We start from the raw sequence: 25,751 nt of genomic DNA on the forward strand, positions 1-25,751 counted from the left end.
GAGTAGTCCAAATTGTCAGGGAGAAGGGAGGGGCAGCAATCAGTTAGGGGACTTGTAACCAGTCCTGAGTAGGGCCCTGGTGACCTGGAGCCAGGGGGATGAATGGAGAAGGCTGCGATGGCTGGCTTCTGGATATATTTTGAAGGACATAGTGACTGGGTTTACTAGTGATTTGGCAAGATATAAGGAGCGAGAGAGCTAATCGAGATTTTTGACATAAGTTACTAGAAGACTGGGATCGCCGTTGATTGAGATGGTAAGGCTGAGGGAAAACAGTCAGCAAACCAGGGTTAAAGGAAGCTTTCTCAACCCAGTACAAAGTACCTAGGTGACATGGTCCTGCATGTGGAAATCAATGACTCTATTGATAGCCTTAGAGCTGACAAGCAGGCATTGTAAGGTTGCTGGAAATAAGAGTAATGTACAAACCTCAGGGTTATGCTCTGACTTCATTTTCTTCCTTTTTATTTTTGAGTTAGAGTCTTAAACTCAGCATTCTCCTGCCTCAGCCTACTGAGTTCTGGGATTGCAAGCACACATGCATGTGCATGTGTGCATGCGTATGTGCACACACACACACACACACAACAGTGCTTGCTGTACTTTGATAGCGGCATACCATATTAGTGTGTGTGTGTGTGTGTGTGTGTGTGTGTGTGTGTATGAATGTGTGTGTATCTGAACGTGTGTATGAATGTGTGTGTGTGCGTGTGTGTGTATGTACATGCGTGCATTGCCATATTGTGTGTGTGCTCTAGTGTGTGTGATCGATATGGCATGGTGAATCTACATAGTCAGCCAGTCTCCTGTTGGCCCCAGGCTCTGTTCAGAAGCGTGCTTGGCTCCCAACTGCTGCCTTGTAACGGCATTGTTTTCTTTCCCTAGTGTATGAGTTGTTTGCGTTCATCAGTCACATGGGAACATCTACGATGAGTGGCCATTATGTTTGCCATATCAAGAAGGAGGGACGGTGAGTCTTTTAGAAGGTAGTGGATCGCTATGCTGTCCAGCCTCCTGGGCTCAGCCACTTTACTAATCGCACTGGTGTTTTTATGTTATTTCTGCTTCCTACATTGCTTTGCCTTGTTTTGTTTTGTTTTGTCTTATTTTAAGACAGGGACTCATTATGTAGACCTGGGCTGGTCTGGAATTCACTATAGAGCAGGCTGTTCTTGAACTCATATCCACTGCCTCTTCCTCCGTAGTGCTGGGTAGGATTAAAGGTGAGTGCCACCATGCAGCCTCTCATAGTGGGTTGAAGAGGCATACTCCTCCCCTCCACCTTTGCTTTTTAAACCAGAGTCTCTGTGTAGCTCAGGCTAGCCTAGAACCTGTTTTGTAGTCTTAGCTGGTCTTTAACTTGAAGTTCCCCTGCCTCGGCCTCCTGAGTACTAATGTTATAAGCATGCACGTGTGTCTGACATGTTGTATGCTCAACTGTTTAACAAACACAAACACTGGGGCTTCCTACTCAGTTACTGGTGCACAGTTCAAGGGCATCCTATGCTACTTATGGAGTTTGAGGCCAGCCTGGGGTTAAAAACACTGTCCTGGCAGGGGTGGGAGTGGGGGTGGTTCTTTACCAAAATTCTGTTCCTTTTATGTTGTGTTTTGGCCTTACATTAAAGCATCTGAGTTACTGGAGACTCCCCTCCACAGTGTACAGTGCCTTCCTCCTGCCATGGGGATATTGCTGACACAAACCCACACATACTTCTGTGTTTTCAGATGGGTGATCTACAATGACCACAAAGTTTGTGCCTCAGAAAGGCCCCCCAAAGACCTGGGATATATGTACTTTTACCGCAGGATACCAAGCTAAACCTCACAAGAATTGGCGAGAAGAAGCCATACACCTTTATAATTTGCCAAAAAAGAAAAAGAAAAAAAAAAAAAGAAAAAGGAAAAATAAAGGAAAAAAGTTGGGACAGCCGGATGCGGAGGACTACATGGGTATTTACTGCTCCTTTCAAGAGCGTGGTCACTCGACGCCTTCTGGAGAAGAACTGGGAAGAAAATTCTGTTGGCGGTGATATTCTGTCCTGGGAGATTTTGTAACTCTTCAGGGAGACAGTGACGGAAGCAAAGGCATTGTCCACCGGCCCCTCAGAGAGGCACTGTCTTCCCCTCTCTTCTACTTGGGGGGGTCACCAGTGAGGGCCCCCCCCAGTGAGAAAAATGCCCACTTTTAAAATTTTTCCACATAGGAAATCAAAACCTGGACTGGCTTTTATTGGTGGCACTTTGTTTTCATTTCCCACAGTAAGTTCTGTGCACACTAGGACATCTGCAGTGAGAGCTATTTTTAATTTAAATCACGTCAAACTTTATATTACACCGTATGAGTGAGTGAGTGTGTGTGTGTGTGTGTGTGTGTGTGTGTGTGTGTGTGTGTGTGAGAGAGAGAGAGAGAGAGAGAGAGAGAGAGAGAGACCTTTGTAGTCTGCTGTACGTCTGATGGATTGGTGTTCAAAGGCCAAATAGCTGCTTTTAGGCATATTTGGAAAAGGCAGGCAAACATCTTTAAAAATTATAACTCAGGAACAATTGTTAAAAGTGAGTTCCCCACTTGGATTTTAAAGTACAGAGAGCTGAGCTGTGGCCCCTTAAGTGCTGTCTGGCATTCATGAGGGTCTGTGTCGTTTGACCTTGATGCCAGGTGCCTAAGTCTTGTCACTGTGCTTTGCCAAGGGCAGATGGGATCTCTTCCTCAGTAGGGCATTCCCTCAAAGCTTTGTGTTTAGTTTTAGTTAAATAACTGGCCTCCCAAGCTCCTGCTTACTCCCTGGGATCACGTTAGATGCCTGTGGCTTGTCTGATTTTTTTGGTCCCTGAACTTCCTTGTGTTTTCACATCTCTGCTTCTCTGGGGCCAGCTTCACCTCTGCCCTCACTGCCTATCTGCTGTGGCCCATGGTACAACCTGGGGCGCTTTAAGGATGCAAGCTGCAGAAACACCTCTGTTGCAGCTGCAAAGCCAGGGCCTTCCTTCCTTGTCATTTCCGGGTCCTAGCTGTGGTCTGAGATCAGAGCAGAGTTGTGGATGTGCAGTGGAGAGGAACCAGAGCTCTCCATAATTTTCTTACTACTTCTCATCAAATTCCAGCCTCTGGAGTTTCTAGTTCAGGTTATTGATCAGATGGGAAAGGATTTATTGCTGTCTGCTTGATGTGTGCTTGCTTGATTGATCTTTGCAGGAACTGCAGAAAAAAATGATGAAATAGAAACGGAATGGGCTGAGTAAGCAGAGGCATCGGGTTGGGATGGGATGAGTCTGAACAGTCAGAGTTCAAACCCTGGGGCCCTGTCTCAAGGAAGACCCCGTGTAAGTCCGGGCTGTGGGGCAGGGCCACGGGCCTGGGTACTTCTGGGTGCTGTCTCAGTTGGCTATGGGCCAGTCCTTCCATCTGTGCCTCATTCTCCTCATCCGCACGGTGGTCAGGTGACACCTCTCTCTTTCTAGCAGGCTTTGATTAATTCTGAAGAACCTCCAATGAACAGAAGGTGGAACGTGGTAGGCCCCACTGGAGAGCGCTCCTGTCTTCTTGACTTACCTGTTGCGTTTTCCACTTGGGAATAAATGACATCACAGGAGGGAGCTCATGATTCTCTCTGACACTGTCCCACTGAGGCACCTTTGAGGCTTGGCTCAGAGATCCTAAGTCTCTGTCCTGTGTGTCCCTGACCAGCGCCCCTACCCTGAAGTGGAAATTCACACACCAAGCAGCCTTACAAATGTAGTCCCTATAGGGCCACATATGGTAGGATAATGACTGACCTTCAGTGGCTGGTTTGCAGTGTTACAAAGCAAAGGCCTTTCACGTGGGTAGGGGACTCTCAGGAGGTTTGAATTCAAATGTGGTCAGAGATAGTATATATATTTTGGACAAAATAAGAAGTTTTTATAAAACTTTGCAAGCTCAACATTGTAAAATCCACATTAAAGATTTTAGGCTATAAACCGTTTAATTTTATTAGGTAGAAGAAGCAAATTAATCCTTCTGATGCCAAGACATACTTCAAGAAAGTGGATAATGACTGCCTTTTCCCTGCCTCACAAACACAAGGGCTATTCATGGCAAGGTTTTGTATATGTGCTATTCTTCACTCAGATCAGGAGCTGGACGCACCGGTGTGGGCAGTGCCTTGCTTTCTCGTTAGAAATGTGCTTGCATGTGTCTCCTGGTATAGGCAAACCAGCTCTCTAGAGTACCAGTGGGATATATCACTTATCTTACGTGTGTAAATGGGACGCTTGTGGCCACAACTGGAACAACGTGGGCTGTGTCTGCTGACCCACCTGCTGGGAGTCTTTTTGTGTGAGATGTGGCGTGATTGTGTGGCTCTCTCTCCATGTAGGCATCTGTGTGGAGGACAGAGCTTTCTTCCTGTAAATATCTTTTGATATCCATTTGTGTAGACTCCCAATATGTCTTTGGAAAATGGATCTGTTTTGTCAGTTGGTCGAAATACCCAAATAACAAGTCAGAAATCAAGCTTGGTATAGGTTTTCTTTTTCTTCTGAATGAGAAGAATCTGGGAAGAATCATATTTTAATGACATTTTATATCAATGTTCCTTCAGGATTTTGGAATCGACGAGCTTGTTTTCCCAAGCCTACAAGAGAATGTGCCTGCCATTTCCCCGGCATCCCTTTGTGGTCCCATTACCTCAGCTGAAGACTTACAAGTGTGCTTATGTCCTGACAGCATCTCTGTGTCACATGCCTGAGTCTCACTGCTGCTGGGCCCTTGTCTCTGGACCAGGAGGTTAGACCAGATAATCTGTGAAGTCTCCTTCTGTCTGGCCACTACATTTTGTGTTTATTTTTCTGTGGTTCTGTCCAGAATCAGACATGAGCTGTGGCGGTCACTCAGGAGTTTCAGTGTTGGAGTCTGCAGCTATTCTAGCTTGTAGGTTGCTGACATCATTGGTCCACATCCCATTTTTCTTCCTGATCTATTTTCTTTGGTAATCTCACTTCCCCCCAACCCTGAACTCAAAACTTTTCAGTCTATGAGGTCCTTTGCTACTGCCCCCCACTCCAAACAAAACCAGCAATGCATGTATGTCATCCTCTTGGAAAAGTCTCAGAATGCCTCTCAGCTCGCTCTGACATGCACAATATTTTAAAATCCTGATTCCATTGTTGCTAGTCCCATCCCCAGATATGTGCTGCCAAAGCTGTCTGTCCTAGAAAGGGTGTCTTCATCATCATAGATGCCGTGGCTTCTGGATCTCATCACAGATCTTCATAGTCTGTGGGGTTACTAGGAGACATGAGCAGAACAGAGGATGGCATTAGATATAATGTGCTTCTGCCTGTCAGGGCAGTGTCTCAGGGGACAGAACAAGGTCTGTGCTGTGAAGCTGGTGGGTGCCACCTACTCGATGCCACCAGGATTTCCTACTCTCCTAATTTGATTTTCATTGGTGTAATAAAGACGATGAACAAAAACAAGTTGGGAAGGAAAGGGTTTATTTGGTCTTATAAAGTAACACCCCACCAGGAGGGGAAGTCAGGGCAGGAACTGAAGGCAGGAACTGAGGCAGAGGCCGTGGAGGAGTGCTTCTTACTGGCTTGTTCCCCCCTTCTCTCTTAGCCTGCTTTCCAGGACCACCCACACTGGGCTGGGCCCTCCCTCACCAATCATTAATCAAGAAAATGTCCTGTAGGCTTACCCACGAGCTGATCTTAAAGGAAGCATTTTCTCAGTTGAGGTTGCCTCTTTCAGACGATCTTAGCTTGAGTCAAATGAACCCAAACAAACAAACACAAGCTAATCAGCACAGTCCTCTGTAATTCATCGCCCTTATAGTTGGTGGCAGGCTCTGTAGCTCTCTAGCCTGGTGGGACTTGGTCAGTCCATACTGAGGTTGTTCCATATACATAAAACGCACACTAATACTTGGAAAGCTTCAACAAGCGGAATGACTGTTGCAAATGATGTTGACTGCATGTGATGGTAATTTAATATTAACATTTCCACTGCCATCTGTTCTTAGCATGGCTACTGAGCAATTCAGAAGTGTGCCTAAGGCCCAGCCATTATTGTTCTGCACTGAGAGGTCGCCAGTGAAATCCCATGAGTGAGACAGGACCCTGCAGAGACTCTGAATCAAAACAACACAGATGGTCTTGCTGGAGTTGAGGGCGCATGAAGCACTGGACAAGGCCCAGAAACCACAAGAACCACCTTGTAGGTTCTGGGGCTATTTTGCTTAAACACCCCCCCCCCACACACACACCCCTTCAGCTGCAAAAGCAGTGTGCCCCCCAGTGGCCTTCTCTTGGCCTTGCTCCGGTGCTGCCCTGTAGATTAGCAACTGTTTTCCCAGCATCCTCCAGGTGCTGTGGATGTTAGCTGGGGCAGAGGTTTGGGCATACTGCTTTCAATTCAGGCAACATTCTCTTGTGGTCCCTCTCCCCGTGTCCTGTATTCTGTTCCCAGCTGGGCATGTGGAAAGGCTGTGTGGATCTCAGCTCCTCCGCTTGCACAGAGGCTGAGCCTGACCTGTGTCCGTCTGCTCAGCAGTGTTACTGTTGGTGGCTGGAAGACTTGGTATTTATTTATTTTGCACTAGTCACAGTTGGTGTGGAAACTACTTCAAGTGTTTGGGAGACTACTTGGCTGTAACGGAAAGAGATGGATAATTTATTGCTTTGATAGTTTTAAATTAAAAGCTATTCTCACAAACTCAGGTCCCTTTATGGCTCTTGTCTGTTTTTCATTTGAAAAATGCCACAGGAGAACGGGGAACTGGAGACCATGCCTGTTTCTGTCTTTGGCCATGGCTTGTTAATATGACCCGGCTCTCTGTCCCTGGCAGATGTCTGTACCTTGAAGGAGGGTTGGAACGGTGGCAGTCTGGGAAGCTGACATTTGGCTTTTCCCTGTTGGGTATCCAGCCACACAGAGAGGTCTGTGGTCCTGGTCCTCCAGTAGTAATAGCAGTATGAGCATGCTATGTCAGTGATTTGGCATATCTGACACTATGTTTCTGTTGAGTAAAAGTTCCCTATTGCTACATTGCAATAGACTTGATTTAAAACAACACATCCGGGGCTGGGGATTTAGCTCAGTGGTAGAGCACTTACCTAGGAAGCGCAAGGCCTTGGGTTCGGTCCCCAGCTCCGAAAAAAAAAAAAAAGAACCAAAAAAAAAAAAAAAAAACCCAACACATCCACTCCCTGGTTCTATTGACGCTAAAACCATGGGACAGGAAGAATTTATTCCTGTGGTTTCCAGAATGGTCTCAATCAAGTCTGTCTGTCTTTCTGTCTGTCTGTCTTTTGCAATAAATATTTGTTTATTTTTCCTTTTTTTGGATATTTTTTAATTTACATTTTAACCTTTCCTGGTTTCCCGTCCACAAACCCCCATCCTATCTCCCCTACCACTTCTATGAGGTGTTCCCCCACCCATCCCTTTCTTTCTTTGTTTCTTTGTTTCCTTCCTTCCTTCCTTCCTTCCTTCCTTCCTTCCTTCCTTCTTTCTTTCCTTCTTTCTTCCTTTCCTCCTTTCCTTTTCTTTTTTCTTCTTAAAAAACTGTCAGCATCCTGACAGCTTTGATATCAGGCATGCTCACGTCTCCTTTGAATGGGTCATTTGCCTCTCTCATATAAGGACTCCTGGTATTACATTGACTCACTCCGGTAATCTAGACCACTCCCATCTTAAAGTCCTTAAACCTCCGTATACTCCTGTGGCCTCAACACCTGGGAGCTAGAAACAGAGGATCAAGTCCTCAGCAATGTAAGCAGTTAGGGTTCCTCCTGGATTACAAGAGCCCCTGTGCAAATAAACCAAGAGTTTCGTTTGGTCGCACCGACAAAGTTCCATTTGTTATGCCAGACACACAGGGATAGAGTACAGGCATTAGTAATATCTTTGGGTAAGAACATTATTTTGCTCAGCAAAATAGCACAGGGTGTGCTAGCTATTGTTTGAAAATACATCTCTCTGCTGTTCAAAGGTTTTAAAAGAATGAGCCTATGTATTTTGAAAATCCCAATTATTGTCCGACTTCAGTGTCAGCCATAGTTTCAGTGAAAAGGGTGAGAGGGAGCAGGTGGTTGGCATGGTGAGATTTTTTTGGTCCAGAGAAAAATGCTTGCAAGCCATCCGCTACTCTTTATCCCAGCACTCTGAACAGGAGAGCCTGCCACACCCGTCCTTCAACTGCAAGCTCATGAGTCTTCAGCTCAGCTTTTCAAAGGTAGTCTATGACAGACTTGATTAATTGTAGGAAAATATAATAGGAAAAAGGTGCAATCTGTCTTCTCTGGATGAATGATAGGGAGGTAGAATGTCAGGAATGGGGCACCCAGGATCAACATCAGATCCCTTCCCCTTGACTTTCATGTGGCTTGATCGATCTTGTCCCCTGTACAATGGGTACGGTGATTCATCAGGTGAGGTGTGAAGAGCATGTGACATTTGATGGACACAGGATATTTTACATCACCGCATTAGCACAAATGGTTCTCGAAGCCTATGGTGGTTTTGGTCCGAAGTGTTTTTAAACTACGTGGTGCACCAGAGTTAATGACTTCTTTCCAAACAGACTTTCTTGGAGACTTTCATTTAGCCAGCTGACTTGCAAATCTGTGCATCCCGGCTCATCAAACAATAAATAAATATCTACCATGTTCTATGTGTTGTTTTGCTTACACTGTGTCTGTAAACAAAGTAGACACATGCCTTGCCCTTGTTGGATTTGTTTCCTAGCAACACCAGGTACTGAATGTACAAAATAAGTAATGTTCTGTGAGGTGTGAAAAGATGGTGCTGTGCGAGCATGGAGCAGGGAGCAGGGCACGGGGGCTGGTTCTGATAAATAAGGTGCCCAGCATTGCCGAGACAAGATCGGAGCCAGGACTTGCAAGAAGAGGACCCATCAGGTGGGTGCTTGGGAAAACTGGTGTGGAAGCCCCCAGCGGTGGCCTATCTGCTCTGTCACGTAGTCACTGGAGGCTCAGCAGGACTGGTAGACGGCAGTGAGCATGATAGTACCAGGAGGCCAGCTGTCCTGCAGGCCGGGTGTGAGACTCTAGAGTGTGGAGCAGTAATGGTCTTCCGTCGAGCTGCGACCCATCTGACTGACAGTTAGGAGGTTTAGGCTGGATGGTCAGAGAGCGAAGACACAGGAGAGATGTGTGGAGAAGAACTGCATGTTTTAGACCAGGAAACCAGGATATTTGCTCCCAAGAGAAAAGTGGGTGGGGTGCACACAAGCATAGGTTCAAGGGAAGGTGTTTGTTTTTTAAGTGTGAGGAAGGGGGTGGGGCAATAGCAAACCAACTTTTGGGGCTGACATGAAGACATGGAAGAGGTGCAGGCCTCCTGGGCTTGAGCAGGTGAATGGGATGGAGTCTTCTGCCAGCATGGGGGCTGGCGTAGACAGAGCCATAGAAAGGGGGACAAGGGAGGAAGGTGGGGCCAGCACCGGCAGGTGGCTCCCTCTCTCCCCACTTTACCTTTCTCTGAGATAGAAGCAAAGCCCATGTCCTGTAGCACGGAGTGAGACCCAGAGGCTGGGGAAACCTGGGAGATTGGAAGTGAGAGAAGGTATGAAATGTCTGCCATTGAACTAAATTTTTAACAAAGATTTATTCATTTACGTGAGTACACGGTTGCTGTCTTCAGGCACACCAGAAGAGGGCACCAGATCCCATTACAGATGGTTGTGAGCCACTGTGTGGTTGCTGGGAATTGAACTCAGGACCTCTGGAGGAACAGTCAGTGTTCTTAACCACTGAGCCATCTCTCCAGCCCCGTCATTGAATGAAATTAAAATTGCTATTTTTTTCTATTTGAATGAAATTAAGTTTAATTGGTATCAGTTCTTAATATTTTATGAGGGCAGAGTCATCAGTACAGACCTTCGCCATCATAAGTCTTCTTTTGCAGACATTATTTTTATGTCAGACTTTGTAAATATATATTATGAGAAGAAGTCTCTCTCTCTCTCTCTCTCTCTCTCTCTCTCTCTCTCTCGTACTTGTATACCCTTGTTGAAAAGTGATTTTTTTTTCTATTTGGGAGAAGTTGAGTGTTCAGTGAGGGAGGGGTATACATGGTGCAGTGAGGGGGACAGGGACAAGGCTAGCCAGCCAGATCAGCCCTGGTGATCAGATCAGTGGGGTTGACAGATGCTATCATTCTGCCTTCCTTTTTTTTTTTTTTTTTTTTTTTTTTTTTTTTTTTTTGAGACAAGTTCTGTGAGGCCCAGGCTGGTCTCGGACCCACCATCCTGCCCTGGCCTCCTGAGTGTTGGGATGATGGGCAGGCATCACACTATCTGAATGATTTTGATTTCAGTTTTTAATCGAAAGCAGCAGACTTTGGCTATGACCTTGGCTCTCTCTCTGAAGCCTGCCCTTTCCTGGACCGGGTTTGGCAGGTCTGAAGGGCAGCTGTGCTTTTCAGTTAGCATTGAATCTGGGAGGCCTCTCACCGGACTGCTTTGCTCCTCTTTCATTTGCAAGAATCAGCTATGGAGTGGGTAAAATTAACAGTGGGGAGAGCGGGGGAGGGGGCTGGGGGGCGCTGTGGAGCATGGTGCAAAGCTCAAAGTAGAAGCACCTACTGGCCCAAGCAGGTTTCAGCAGGTTGTATGGAAGGAATCAATCTCCATCCATCTAAGCTCAGGTAAGAAAGTTCAGAAGCAGCCAGCTTTGGGTTTAGTTTCAGTTTAGTTCTTCAAAGACGAGCACTAGAATTCGCCATCATTTCCCCAAATGAAGACGGGTGGATCCGATCACCAGGCGCCCTGGCAGTCCAATCCTGAAGTGCTTGCCTAGCAAGTACACAGCTCTAGGAAGAGCCCTCAGCATGAAGAACGAAACAACAAACCTCAAACCCAGAGCGCTCTAAAACAAACAAAACAAAACCGTTAAACATAACAAACCAGTTAGTGAGCAGTAATTTTTTTTGGCATGGAATATAAAGTTAGTAATAGTAATAAAAATAATAAAATATGAAATAAAATAATCATACAAACTTTTAAGTTTGTCTGTCTGTATAGTTTAGGGAGACCTGTGAAAAATGAAGGGGTCGGTGTGATGGCTCAGTCATGAAAGTGCTTTCCACACAAGCATGAGGACCCAGGTTCAAATCCCAGGACCTGCATAAAAAGCCAAGTGAGGTGTCCAGGGGAGGCAGTGATGAGAGGAACCCTGGGGCTCTTTGGCCAGAGTCTTCCTGTAATGGTGAGCTCCAGGCTCAGTTAGAGACTGAGGGCAGAGATGGCTCGGAGGTAGGGGGGGTGGGGAGGGGGAAGGAATGCTGCTCTTATAGAGAGAATGGTGTGTCAGGAAACCTCACAATGGCTTCTCATTCTTTTTTTTTTTGGTTCTTTTTATCGGAGCTGGGGACCGAACCCAGGGCCTTGCGCTTCCTAGGTAAGCGCTCTACCACTGAGCTAAATCCCCAACCCCATGGCTTCTCATTCTTGCTCCTGGAGACCTGATGCCCTCTGATGAGCAGTGCAAGTGGGCTTACTTGAGCACATTTCACATATACATATCACACACACACACACGCACACACATGCACACCTCACACACACACATCTTACGCATACATTCACATCTCACATCTTACACATACATCTCCCTCGCACACACATATACACACAGACATCTTACACACACAACCCCCGCCCCCAAACACACACAAACATTTTAAAGTTGTGGAAAGGAAAACACCCAAGGTTGATCTATGTCCTCCACATGCATACACACATACATACACACAGAAACAAATAAAATCGTAAAGAACGCTTTAAACCTTTTTGGTTGGTTTTTCATACACGTGGAGAGAAGGAGCTATTTCTGGAATAATAGTTATGTACAGCTGATGTTTAAAAAGTGGAGGTAGGAGACTTTTTTTATTGGATACTTTTTATTTACATTTTAAATGTTATCCCCTTTCCTGGTTTCCCCTCCAGAAACCCGCTATTCCATCCTCCCTCTCCCTACTTCTGTGAGGGCGCCCCTCACCCACCCGCCCACTTCCTCTTGCCTCCCCGCCCTGACTGGGGCCTTGACAGGACCAAGGGCCTCTTGGTAGGAGACTTTTGAAAAGCACCAGGTTAATCTGAGGTGGGAGTAAAGCTTCAGTTTGCCACTGGATGGCATATTAGTGTGCTGTTATAACTTAACAGTAAAGTGTGTGTGTGTGTGTGTGTGTGTGTGTGTGTGTGTGTGTGTGTCTGTCTGTCTGTCTGTCTGTCTGTCGGGGCCGGGGGGGGGGGAGGATGCACAACTTGACTTTTTGGAGAAAAGAATGGAAGACACCAAAGCCAAATGGGTCCTGAATTCAAGAAGGGTCAGTTATGGGGAGGCATGAGTGCCAGTTCAGGCCCCCTGTGGCTACCTTCAATGTCAACCTAACCAGGCAGGAAGGAAACAGACTTCAGGGCTGCCCTTTGCCCTACTCTGAGAGAAGGTCTCCCTGGGTCCCGCCACTGTACCTGGCATCTCTGAACCTCCTTGCTTCCAGCCCTTGCCGTCTTGGTCTCCTACATGAGCGCACACCAAGCTCATTCCCACCTTGGTATTAGCTGTTGACTCTTCCAGGAATGTTGTCCCCTCACTCCATTCAGCTGGCTCTGGGTTAGAATCTGAGCCCACATGGTCCCAACAATAAGGACCCTCTCATAATTCCTCACTGCCCCATTCTCCCACTTGACAGACATGAGTGCTTATTATAGTCTAGGTATGTCTTATACTAGGAGAAAACCTGCGTGTAGTCAGAGTTATTTATTGTCTGACTAAGCCCCTTCCAAGAAAGACCCTGAAGTGACACATATTTTAATGCTTTTATTCTAAAAAGATCACAAATTTCGATTTCAGGTTAATATTTTAGTCTTAAAAAATTAACAAAGGAAAATGGTTTTCAAGGTGTTTTCTTTGTCTACAAATGCATTCCTGCTTTCCAGATAATTCATGCAAAATTATATGTTGTGATATTCGACAGAAAGGCTTCTTAAAGCAGTAGTAATTGGTTTCTGTTTGACTTTAAGTGGTCTGACCCCAAATCCCTTCTTGAGAGAGTTCTGAAAAGACCATGAAGCCACAGACAAAGTTTATTTGGAAACATAGTTTAAAACTACACAAATGTAAATACAGGTTAATAATGTGAAAAAGGAAGGCGAGCCTTCAATAAAGTATAAACGCACTACCTTAAGCTCAGTACTTGGCAAATTATAGGTCATCTGTGAATTAACATTTCAGTAGGATACATGGTTAGGATACATAGTTTTATTCCAAAAGGCAATGCAGAGAAAGACTACACTGAAGGCTTACTACATGGCAGAATAGTCTGTGTATTATTCACTATGCCACAGAAATAGTATCTCATAGAATGCCAATAAGTTTCAAATTCCCCATGGCCTTTAATTGAGCATAGATCACTTAATTTGGAATTGGTATTAATTTAGAAATTCAATGTAAACATTTAAGGTTAAGTTTTTCTGTTACCTATTTCAGCTTGAAAATGAAATCCCAAGATTTTAAACATTGAGCATCATAAGGTAGCATCATTGCGCTTTTCTTAAAACACAATTCTTAGGTTAGATTAGATACGCAGTATTCACAGATATAGAAAATAGATAGAAATGTTTCTAAGTAGTAAATGCTTCTCGTAGGCTGTAAAAAGTTTACTGACTTGATCAGTTGTTTTTCTCAACTGATGTAAACAAATTTGGGTGATGAAAATTGAGAAGGGTTTGGGTCAGATGAGATATGGGGGAAAAGAAGGAATTTGATGAGTTAGGCTTGTGTCCTTTCACTGACAGTAACACGAACACACTGCTTGAATGACACAATTCAAGTCATCTATCGTGTGCATGCCATTTCCCTCTCCCCTCCATTCAAAGGCAAACCAAAGCCGATCCCAAAGATACGCATTGCACAGCGCGGCCACGGGCGGCTTCCTTGTTCTCCCCCCTTACTGCTCTCAGTCATGTGGTATTTCTGCAGCAATCAGAGCATCCTCACGCCGTGTGAGAGACTATTACGCCTCACACTTTGATTTACTATTGCTTTGCTCTAACCGTTTACATCTTCATACGTGGCCTCTCTGTGTGCGTATGAAAGGTAGTTTAGACTCTGGGGTTGTCTCTGGAGGGCATGGGGCATTCTTCACATATGACCTGAAGGCCTTATTTATTCATTTATCGAGGCAGTGTCTTACATAACACAGGCTGGCCTTGAATTCTGTATGGCCAAGGATGTCTTTGACTTCCTGATTTTCCTGCCTCTACCTCCCACGTGCTGGGATTACAGATGGGTGTCACCAGGCCCAGTTGAATGCTGTGTGGGATCAAACCCAGAGCTTTGCACATGGTAGGTAAGCACTGTACCCCTGGAACTCTGACCCCAGCACCAGCTTCATTGAACTGAGCTTAAATCACTCCTTTCCTGGCCTTTTCATAAAATTGGAGTTACAGAAAAAGTCACAGAAATGACATTTCCACTGACAATCAAACCATCTTCTACCCCCAAATTTGAGCATTTGTGATCAGGTTGATCAAATGGAGTTTATGAAGGGAGAGGGACTTTGACCGTGCAAGTTGAACAACACTTTACATGCTACTCTGTGACAAACCACTCAATGGGAAACTAAGGGCCCATGTCTGCTTTGCTTAGGGCAATCTCCATGTGTGTGTCATCACTTTAACCTTCCCAGATAGTTTAGAATCCCAAATGCTTTCTATTTCTTCCCAAACTTTCTGAAAAGAAAACCTGAAATCCATTATTAAGAATTTAAAGCTCAAAACTTCTTGTGCAGTGACAGTTGTGTGGCCTTTTCATACTTTTAGCTCTATTGAGCCTCAAGTGTGTTTTCAAGGATCCACGTCTGTACCTGAGTCCCTCAGAGAATGGGCCTGAGACTGACAGCCATAATGTATGAACCAACCTGAGAGCCATGGTCAATGCCAATATGATAGCAGGCCAATGATCTACAAGAAAGACGAGATGGAAAAAGCAAAGAGAAAAAACTGGAACAAGGTTAGGAGGTGCTTGCTTGTTGAGAAAAATGGAAACACAAGCTAGCCTATGACACCAGTCATGCTTGGCGTGAGTGGGCCAATTCACATTCAGTGACGTAATCTCGCATGCTTTGGTTAATAGTCATAGGCAGGTTTTAAGTACTGATGCATGCAGTAGTTTTATACCTGAGGTTATATGTTTTGCTTTTTTAAAAAAATTGCTTTTTTTTTTTACGAACTTTATGCCATAGTTGATCTGCTTTTTTTTTTTTTTTTTTACAAACTTTATGCCATTGTTGATCTATGAACACTCTTTAAAAATATATGGATCTACCTCTTAGTTCAAAACTGCTTAATTCAGCCAGTCCTATAAACAATGTGAGACGTAGGGTAGGGACTCTGCATGGGGAGCCAGTGTGAAGCTATGTTACAAGGTTGAAGTCATGGGTGTTGCCCCTGAATCCCTTTCCAAAATCAGAGGTCTCAGAAAGGTGGCACACAAATTAAATCTTCCAGACACCTGGTTTCTAGAATGCTTTTAGAAGCACGTCAGGGTGGGGAAAAAAGACCCTACCCTCCTCTCAACACTAATGTATGTGCGTTTCAACCTAAGCAATTCAGAGACAAGTGAGGAGTGGGCATCCTCTTTTCTCTGCTTTCTCCAGGAGGGCACAGGTAAACTCTATGTTAAGAGGTTTGGAAACTGTGAGATGGGCCACAATTATGGTCAAGTCTAGCCCATACGGTGGGAATATCACAGAATGACTTCCCTGTAAAAGACTATGGACACCGATCTACAAGTCAACATAACAGAACCTCTCAATGAAAATGGTATGTTAATCTGAGAGTGAGTATATCGTATATCGTGGACATTCCTACCCAATTCTGGCAGAAATCAGACTGGCTGAGAAAGTGCACTTCATTGTTAGTTATTAAAGTTTCTGGTGCGTCCTTGGGAGGGGTGTCAGAATGAAGTGCAGAGAACACAGAATCACAGAGACTGACTCCTTTAGAAGGTTCTTCACTCCTTGTCTCTACAGCGCCTCCTACAGCCCAGGATGACCTTAAGCTCCCGGATCTTCCTGCTTGAACTTTCCAAGTGCTGGGATTACAATGTACACCACCATGGTCAGTTTATGTAGTGGTGGACACACAGTACCCACTGAGCTACACCCCCAGTCTCCCTCTATCCTGCCTCTTCTGTGCATAGAGATGTTCGATAAGAATGGTCTCTGGATTTTCATCCAATTTACTGGAGGAATCAGTTCAGGGAAGCCACTGAGGCCATCTCCAAGAATGAATGTCATCCTCAGGCTTCTCCTGAGGGCCTCAGAAGAGTGCCTCACTGTTTCAAATGGAAAGAGACAAGGCAATTTCATGCCAAGAGGATGAGAAGCCCTAACAGTTCTGCATTTAAAAAGCATGGGGAGTGGGGAGGGAAGCAGAGAAGGAAGACACTGAAGCTCACTGCTTAGTGTCTGCTAGGGCTCTATTTATACAAAGTTTTACTTTTTAGTTATTATTTTTTATTCTCATTAGGATAGCAACTCTTTCCCTCTTAGGTGATGCCTTTGAACTTCCTGTCAAGTGGTAGCCTATAAACATCTGGACTGTGATGGATAGAACCGAAGGAGTGGATAAGGTCCTACACACTGCTCCCTCATGGTGGAGCGGAACACTCTTAATTGTCCCCTAAAACATCTCCCTGGAGTTTGAAGTGACTTGGTCTTCTGATGGCAACACGGACCTTGGGCCACCATATTTGACACTGCTCAGCATCATAAAATGAAATCGGGTTTCTCATATTTGTACCAGTCGGGCCGTGACTGATCTCCATGTGAAGCGACAAGGCCGAGGTGGGTCATCATCCTGGCAAGACCAGGTGCCATGGAGAGCCCCGGAGAGCATTAGGACCAGAAGAGTTGTGAAACGTTCTTTGAACCCTTGGTTCAGAGGCTTGTAGGGGTCTCTGGGGGAGTCACATGGTCAGTATGTGACCCTTGGAGTGAGAAAGAAGGCAGGAAAGGTCACTGCACTATCAGCAATGTCCCAGCAGGCAAGGCCACTGTCTGCAGTATGGCCCGAAGACGTCTTCCCAATCTGTTTCTAAGAGTCTAGAAAATTCTGCTCTTCGAAATACAGTCAAGCTGTTCTTGATGCTATTAGAAAGTGTGTGACTTGTTTCCGTGCCCAGAAGTGGATGCCCCGATGCCTCCCAATGCCTGCTGCCAACCTGGGGCTACTGCTCTGCCATAAGGAATATTAGCAGTGAAGAGTGAAGGTTGAGGCCACTACAGTGGTCTTATCACCTTGTCCCCGTGAGCCAGGAAGCCTGTGTGATAGATGAGCTTCAAGGACTTGTAGTGACCTATGAACTTCAGGCATCCCCCAATCCAGGGAATGGCACAGTGGCAGAGAGGTCAGCCTCTGGCACATTTTCTATCATTAGTAGATGATTCTGCAGTCAATATCGGCTTTGACCCAAAGTTTGGAAGCTAAAGTGAGATATTAATAAGCAATGGGCATGAAACTACTTTCAGGATGATTCTGGACGCAGGCAGGCTACAGAGGGAAGAAGAATAGGGTAATTTACTAGAATTCGAGCTGAGCAAAATGTTACTTTGGTTAGTGTTCTGCCAACATTTTTCTAATTTTTTAATGAATGCATCTTTTGAAATGACCACCAAGTGCCAAACACCCACCAAGTAATCTGGAGAAATATGTAGAAGGCCAACAATTAAGTCAGATTTCTCGGCCATTGGAGAAGGCCTGGCTCTCGCTGAGTGCTACTTGTCTCTTCCAGATGAGACCTCTGCTGCTCTGTGCTGCTGGGTTACAGATGTGAGCCTTCTGTCACTTACAATGTGAGGACATGGACAGTGGGGGTTAGTACGGAACCCAGGAAACACATCAACTTTAGGAACATTGTATTTATCACGCTTAAGAAATACCATTTGGAATAGTAACGGTTTAAAGGAAGTATCGTTGTGCAAGGCAGTTAGAAAGCCAGGAAAACAGGATAGGAAAACAGTTCAACACAACTCATTAGAAATCGCAGAATCACCAAGCTCCCCTCTGCAGGGAGAATGCTATCCGAGCTTTGCTTCCCTCCGAGATCCATGGACTCCCAGGAAGCACACAGAGAGAACTGGGCTAACATATTTACATTCTGTGCAAACACACCCTCCAAACCCTACACTTAAAAAAACCTATTCTTATAGCTTTTTTATTTGGTCCACTGACTGAGCTAACAACTCTGAGTTCTCAAATCTTTCAACCCCACACTCCCTTCCCCCTCCCCGAGTTAGAAACTGGAGCAGCAAGTCAGAAGTCCGGCAAGGCATAAATAACATAGTAAAGTGCTTATGTACAACCCTAGAAAGGATTTCATTGGGAACAGCAAAAACTTCTAGTGCAAAAACTGCTTTTGCCAGCAAAGCTCTCTCTCTCTCTCTCTCTGAAAACAAAGGCTTACAGTCAAAGTTAGAATGGGCGTGAGGGAAGCCATGTCCTTTTGCAAATGGCCCAAACTATGTTCAGTCTTTCAAAAGGGGGAGACGGTTTAGAGACAGCCTGAGTTCACTGACTGTGGACAGATTGTTGTGTTATGTCCCACGAATGTCCCTTAGATGTGCCACCGGCTGGGATAGGGGCAGCATCACTCAAAGTACACTTGCAATTTGGAAGAGAACATAGTTACCTTATCTTGGTTTGTCCTGAGGATCTCAGTTCTTCTCTGGAACCCGGCCTTCACTTTGTGCTTTTGGGTCTGAACAGAGACTGGGGCTGTAGGAATCAATTCCCTTGGGTTATATGACCATGGCCTTTTGACTCTCAGCTTTAATCCTTAAAAAATTTCTTTTTTGGAAGTTCATAATAAAATAGTTTTGTCTCTTTTTTAGTATAATAACACAGATGAGGCGTTATTATCCTTTATTTCTTTTCTTTTCCTTCAAGGATCCAAGTTGAAAGCTCTCAGGAGGACATCCAGGTCGCCGAGGTTGGCTGCCTGGAAGAGCTCTGGCTGGTCCATCAGCGACAGCGCAATCCTGAGGGCGGCCCAGATGTTCCCGGAGATGGCAGGGTGAGGGACCTGCTGCTGGTTCCTGCTCTTCCTCTGCAAGCTGAGGGCAGTGAGAAAGTTGCTGACCGCTTCTCTGAAAAGGGAGAAAAAGCACATCTTAGACTGCCGTGAATTCAAGATTGCTAAAACAAACAAGCGGCTTAAGCTGTTTTTGTGCAGAGCCCTGGTTCTCTCTAGGGCGACTGGGATCCCTGGTGACTTTCAGGTTCTCTAGCCATTTTCTGCTGAGCATCTTTTGTTAAATACAGTGGACCAGAATGAGAAAAGAAGAGCCAGTTAGCTAGGAGGGAGGCTAACACAACCACTGCTAAGTCAGTGCAATGCCCCTGCTCCAGGAATGACCTGGAGATGTGGTCCACATGCAGAAACAATCTCTATACCCCGCCTTTAAGAACAAAAATGTGTCCCCCACCACCCAAAGTGAGGTGATCTGAATTTGCCTGGTAGTGGCAGAAATAAGCGATTAAGTTTCATTATTAGACCACCTGGGCTTCAGTCCCAGCTGTTGAGCCTTAGGCAAATTTCTTTGCTGAAATTCAGTCCCTTTGTGAATAATAGCGATAGCAGAAGTCATTTCAGAATTTTGCTGGGGAGAGCCCTGGAGCTAATTTCTGTAAAAGCTTTTATGGTTAAAGATCAATAGTTCTCCAAGTGTGGTCTGGGGAGCCTGGGGTTTGTGAGGGCACATGATTTTCATTACCAAACTGAGGGAGGCACTTGACCCTTTCACTTTCACCTGCTCACTGCTCCCCTCCCCCGCTCCCCTCCCCTGCTCACATCTGCTGGCCTACACACCTCACCACGCCTAGGGAGCGTGCATATGAGACAGCCCAACAGACAGAATGCAAAGGCTGAAACAAACTGCTTCTAGGAAGCGAGAGTTAAGGTAGTTTTCCAAAGCACAACACGATGCTGCTCTTCTCTCTCAGCTCAGTCTGGTTTTGGAAGTGATTACTTTCTTGTAAAGCATGTTTTACACACATGCTGATGACACACAATGTTTTATTACGTTCTAGTAAATCTTTTTAAACGCTCTAGTTCAATTTCTGACAGATAAAACTCATGCTCTCCAAAGGCTTTGACTGTCTCATCGTTTGTAGGAAGTACAACAGGGTGGGAGTGGGGTCAGCTGAGTTCCTGGCTACTCAGTGGCTTTGCAGCTTTTGGGGGCCATGACTGTGCCAGGACATTTTAAACAGTAACCCATTATTTAAAAATTCCCTTCCCTAGTGTTATTGCGTTTTAAAAATAAACCCACAATGTTTCTCTTTTCTCTTTTCCATCTCATTCTATCTATACATCAGGTTTAGAACAAACTGTATATTTGTTTTTGCTTTGCCAAACAGTGGATCTGAAACCTTCCTCAGCAGTTTTACCAGGTCCCCCTGGCTTTGTCCCTCTCCAAGGTTCTTGTTTTCTCAAATCGAAAAATCAAACATTTGACTATTCACAGTTCACACAGAAGTGCACGGACGCTGGGTCACCGCGCGACTCACGTGAATGCAGGCAAACCTCACCTGTAGGCACCCAGGTTGATGCAGCTGATTCCCAGGTTGTACCTGGACCGGATGAAACCTGGCTGGATCTCCAGTGCTCTCGTGTAGGCCTCTACAGCTTCCTCACTGCGGTCTCCATTTGCCAAGGTTGCCCCAAGTCGGTTCCACAACGAGTAATCCTTATGACAAAGACCAGAGCTCTTTAGTATCCAGGAGCACTGTGGTAGTGTTCCCGTAACCCTGAAGCCACGGCCGAGTGCTTATGAACTGCGTCTGTAATGAGTGGAATTAATAAAACTTCTCCCGGGTTAACTTGGTAAAAAGGACTTTTATTCCTCAAAGGGCGGTGGTCATTTGATTATCTTGTAATTAACCTTTCTGTCTTAGACATTTTGGTATGGACAGCACAGTGGTGTGTGCACGTCTACTTGAAATCGCTAGGGGCAGAGGTAAAATGTAAAAGTAATTCACCTGCAAACGCTTGTTTGTTACAAACCCCCAGCCCTGCTGGGATTCCTTACCTCTGGCCGAACAGTTAAGGCAGCATTAAATGCATCGATCGCTCGGTTGAACTCTCCACTCAGGTGGAACAGAACTCCAAGACCCGTCTGCAGGTCTGGGTCGATCATGTCACCATTTTGGTGGGCAGCCTCCAGGTACAGGTCCTTCACCCCTTCCAGGACAGAGCTACGAAAGAGGACTCCGATTCAGTGCTCAGGAAGTTCGAACCCCTGGAGCTGGAGTTACAGGCTCCAGGCTATGTAGTATTTGATATCCTTGCTGGGAAGTGAACTTGGGGCCTTTGGAAGAGAACTATGGTCTCTTAACTGCTAAGTTATCCCTCTTGCCCCAAAGTGAAAAGTTTTCCTTGAAAAGTTTAAGAGTCCGGGTGACAACTCAATGGCTAAGAGCACTTAATGCTCTTGCAGAAGACCCAGGTTTGTTTCCCAGCACCCATATAGTGGCTAACAGTGATCTGTAACTCTAGTCTCATGGGAGTGACATCATCTTCTGGCCTCTGCAGGTACCAGGTGTGCCCCTGGGTACACAGGTCTATGTTCAGGCAAAACACCCATCTCTGTCAAAACTAAAAAAAAGGCATATATATATCTTAGCTCAGTGAGAGGACTATTAATGCTGAATGATAAAAACAACATGGTCAATAGTCATAAATATGCAATAAAACACATATGCAAGCCACATTAAGGTTCTCATGGGGTGAGCACTGTGGACCATGTGCTTGCCAGTGCTTGATCCTTGAAGCTGAACTGACCAAGGATTCAATGAGAAGGAGTTAGCACTGGGATTCATTGTTAAACTTTTAGGAGACAGATTTCCACTGACAAGGGATGTAGGCCTACGCACCCCTAGTTCTTAGAGTACTGGTATTAACTCCCAAGCCCTTGGCTTTGAAGTACAGTAGGTGGGTAAATATCTATGAATGGTTGTGATGCTTGTTATTATCTCTAAAGGACAGCTTCTGGGGCTTGGAGATGTGTTTGTAACTCCAAAACACCAGCCTGTAACTCTGTGGAAGTGTGGCAGAATCTTGCAAAGTGGGGCCCAGTGGAAGGAAGTCAGGTCCTGGAAGCAGTGTGTGAAGGACTTGACACACTTGACAGCCCCCTTGCTTCCCAGCCACCGCGAGGAGCTACCTCCTTGACCATGTGTCTTTGCTTTGATGCATCACCAGATCACGATTCTTAAAGCAATAGACTAACTGACCGCTGTCTAATTCTTTAAGAATGTGAGCTAAGATAAACATTTCTTCCTTATAAGATGCTTATTTCAGTTGTCCTGTGACACTTAATAGAAGGATTCCACATAGAGTGAGGACAACCTGTCAACTGGGGATTTAGACATTCGCCGCGTGAGGCCTGGAGAGCCTTTCTTGTTCTTCACAAGGTACTTGTACTTTGGGTTTTGCTTAATCCAGTTCTTCAGCGCCTCACAAGCATCCTGCTGGTGGCTGGTATTGGTGTAACTCACAGCCAAGGCCATCAGAGCCTTCAAGTTGTTGGGCTGCAACTCCAGGCACCTCGAGAGAAGGCAAAGCACCAACGGTTACAGAGAGGCATTTTACACAGCCTGGAAACCTTCATTAATTAAAACTTGCAGAGGTTAAATTGATCTATGTCAAGTCACTGCAAAGTACTTTATTTCTCCAAATGAAAACCCAGACCAAAGATTCGTTTTAAAGAGGATAAAACATCCTCATGACAGCTGGATTTGTAATTTTATTTTTAAAAACATTTTATTTTATGTATGCTGTTTTGCCTGCATGTGTATCTGTGTACCATGTTTGAGCATGGTGCCCATGGAATGCAGAAGAGGGCACTGGACTCCTGGGAAAGGACTTAAAGATGGTTGTGAACTACTGAGATGATGCGAGTACTGAGAACTGATCCAGAGTCCTCTGCAACAGCAGCTGGTACTGCCTATTTTCCCAGTTCTGGTTTTGTGAATAAGCTTTTCTAAAGCCAAAGGAGGTGTGGTTGCTATATGGTATAAAGGGAATATTACTTAGATGTAGCCGTATTATCTTAACTCCCCTAATTGGATTTGCACAAAATTTTGGTGCGCAGAGATGGAAGGCTGTACAGTGCTTTGCAAAGGAGAGGCTGATGTCTTTGTCTCTAGATTACGAATAGAGGCTTATAGATGTTCCAGGCTATTGTCCCCTGAGTTCCTTTCTACCGGCCTCTGCCAGGAATTTCCAAACTTAGAAGTGCAAAATAGGGACTTTGCACTACATCCATTCTAGCGCTGGGGGCTGCAGTGGCTCCCAGGGTGACACACCCACAGATGCTGGAGACGCCGGAAGGATCTGCTTAAAACTTGGAGAAGCAAGTGCCCAGTACCTCAGAAACTCAGCCACAAACTCTGAGTGGGTGTCAGGATCCCCTTGGAGATTTTAGTGCTAATGACGCTTCCTCAGTCCTAACCAAGTCAATCATGATTCCTGGGAGTTTTAAAGACATCTTACAAAATAATCCCAATGTGCGTTGCATGCAGGTTTAAGAATGACCCATTCAGAGTGCTCTAGAATTTGCATCATGGGATAGGGGTTTAAATCCTATCTCTGTTTTACATGCGCTAAGAGGTCTTGGCATCCCCTCATTTCCAGCATCTCTCAGGAAAAGGCTGTCAAGGAAAATACAATGCCCCAGCCAACTTGTGCTGTGAGATGTGAACATGAGCTGATCAACATGTAGAATGAGAAGCATTAAGGAAAATTCTTCTCAAGGGTTTGGGAAAATTATCCCTTGAGAGCCACATAGGTGTGGCACTTGGCAGCCCAGCACATGCCTTGGACCAATTCTAAGAGCTCAAAGACACACACAATTGTCCCCAGCACGCAATTGTGAACTTAGCTTCATGTACCTCTGGAGGGCGACAATGGCTGCCTGTTCGTTTTCATTCTCGGCCTGGGTTATACCAAGAAACTGCCATGCCTGGGAGAACAAGACAAACAGGAAACCAACCAACCAACCAAAAGCCCAAACCAAACCAACACAAGAAAACAGACAAACAGACAAACAAACATAAAACAGACTGTTACCATTGCAAAGTAAAGCAGTCTTGCTTGCTATTTTAGTTAGTTTAGCTGTGATCCCCTGTGGGGAGGAAACTTAGTTACAGGGAAGCTACTTGAAGGGAGGGCCAGCCTCGCACTCCCAGCTCTACTTCTCTGTGATCCCCTACTTTATTTACTCGGTCCTCCAGATATATACCACAAAGGTGTCTTCTTAACCCCTGTACATTTCCCCAACTCTTCAGAACTGTATGCTGGGACTTAGTGTGGTTTTGAGGACACAGTAGACATCCCATAAATGTTGGGAGAGTAAATCAAGGGTGATATATGGTGTGACTTGAGACCCAGACAAAAGCCATATTCCTTCCTAAAAACCACAGGCTGAGCCTCATGCTTGCTGTTTTTTCTTTTTCTTCTTTTCTTTTCTTTTTTAAAGGCTGAGTGGTTTCATGAGGCCCTGGATGGCCTAGACCTTCCTATGTAGATCAGGCAGGCCTTGAACTCACAGAGCTCTGCCTGCCTCTGCTCTACCTGTGTTAGGATGAAAGGTGTGCACCAAGTTGGCTATCTCTGTGTTTTCTGTCCTCAATTTTTATCTTTAGGGGCTCTGGATCTCAAAGATGAGCAGCTCAGTTGGAGAGCAGGCAACATATCGAGTTCTAACACGATCAGCCCAAGCCAAGTGGATCTCTGTAAACCTTGAAGATGCACCCTGCAGTGCCCCGTCTCATTCTGACCCCTTAGCACACATGGGCACTATCCCAGTATGGACAGAGTGAAGGGCAATGCCACCTCAGCGTCTCCAGGGTCCTGAAGGATCGCTGCTTCCATGAACAGGATGGTGACGGGCAGGTCCCCTTCCTTCAGTCTTTTTAAGCCTTCTTCAAATGCTCCAGGCCAGTCCTTGAAGGGATTTTCAGTGTGAAAGTAATAACCCTGTGACACAGAAGAGGCCACAGCATGACCGTTCCACGTCTTCTTACATCCAGTAAATCCCTGAACGACTTGTTGCCTCATGGGGGTTACAGGTGCTCTTACTGAAATAGCATCTTTTAAAAAGATCTAACACAAAATGTGCCAACACTCATCTAGGATTTTTTATGCATAGGCCCATTAGGCAAAAGGCCCACACTCAGTCTACAAATTTGGCTCTGCTTGGTTTTGGACTGTGGTCTTCCTTTGACATCCAAAATTATTTAATAGGTATGTGATCATTAATTAGCCATTCTGATTGATGGACATTTTGGTTACTTAAAAAAATTGAGTGTCATGGCGGCTGATACTTAGAATTCTGAACAATGGAGATAGGTAGGGGCATCACCCTGTGTTTGCAGTCAGCCTGGGCTACAAAACAAACCACTGTCTCAAAGGTGAATTTTTGTTTTCACATAAAACTACAGTGAAAACTTCATGCCTCTGGATTTGTTTGCCTTTGTTTCTTACTTTGTGCTAGACTGAAGAACGAATGCTTTAGAGAAAGGCCATGGACTGGTTTCAGACCATACGCATGCAGCTGATTTCCTTTCGGCCTAAAATATCCCCTTTAATATTCGACACCATCATTTGTTGCTGACCAACTGGCACAAAATCTCATAAAATCCTTTTGGTTTGAGTGACACAAACACAACTGTTGA

The 25,751-nt window shown here is 45.3% G+C and overlaps 2 protein-coding genes across 36 annotated transcripts in view; one reads left to right on the forward strand and one right to left on the reverse strand.

Moving 5' to 3' along the window:
* The window catches only part of Usp13 (ubiquitin specific peptidase 13), a 110,744-nt gene extending 104,043 nt beyond the window's left edge, over positions 1-6,701 (forward strand). For 2 of the 4 annotated variants that reach the window (XM_087622044.1, XM_087622047.1), the window contains exons 20-21: positions 886-970; positions 1,810-6,701. In XM_087622044.1, the coding sequence (XP_087478170.1) occupies positions 886-970; positions 1,810-1,822 (98 nt within the window). In that variant the 3' untranslated portion in view covers positions 1,823-6,701. 4 annotated transcript variants of the gene reach the window in all.
* A 6,107-nt stretch (positions 6,702-12,808) lies between these two features.
* Pex5l (peroxisomal biogenesis factor 5-like) overlaps positions 12,809-25,751 on the reverse strand; it is a 213,573-nt gene continuing 200,630 nt past the window's right edge. For all 32 annotated transcript variants that reach the window (XM_087617022.1, XM_087617016.1, XM_087617006.1 and 29 more), the window contains 6 exon segments: positions 24,910-25,053; positions 23,967-24,037; positions 22,423-22,620; positions 21,104-21,269; positions 20,604-20,761; positions 12,809-19,159 (listed from right to left, as the gene is read on the reverse strand). In XM_087617022.1, coding sequence (XP_087473148.1) covers positions 18,955-19,159; positions 20,604-20,761; positions 21,104-21,269; positions 22,423-22,620; positions 23,967-24,037; positions 24,910-25,053 — 942 coding nt within the window. In that variant the 3' untranslated portion in view covers positions 12,809-18,954.

This window comes from Rattus norvegicus, chromosome 2 (genome assembly GCF_021556685.1).
Source record: "Rattus norvegicus strain SHRSP/BbbUtx chromosome 2, alternate assembly SHRSP_T2T, whole genome shotgun sequence".
In the NCBI taxonomy this organism is placed as follows: domain Eukaryota; kingdom Metazoa; phylum Chordata; class Mammalia; order Rodentia; family Muridae; genus Rattus; species Rattus norvegicus.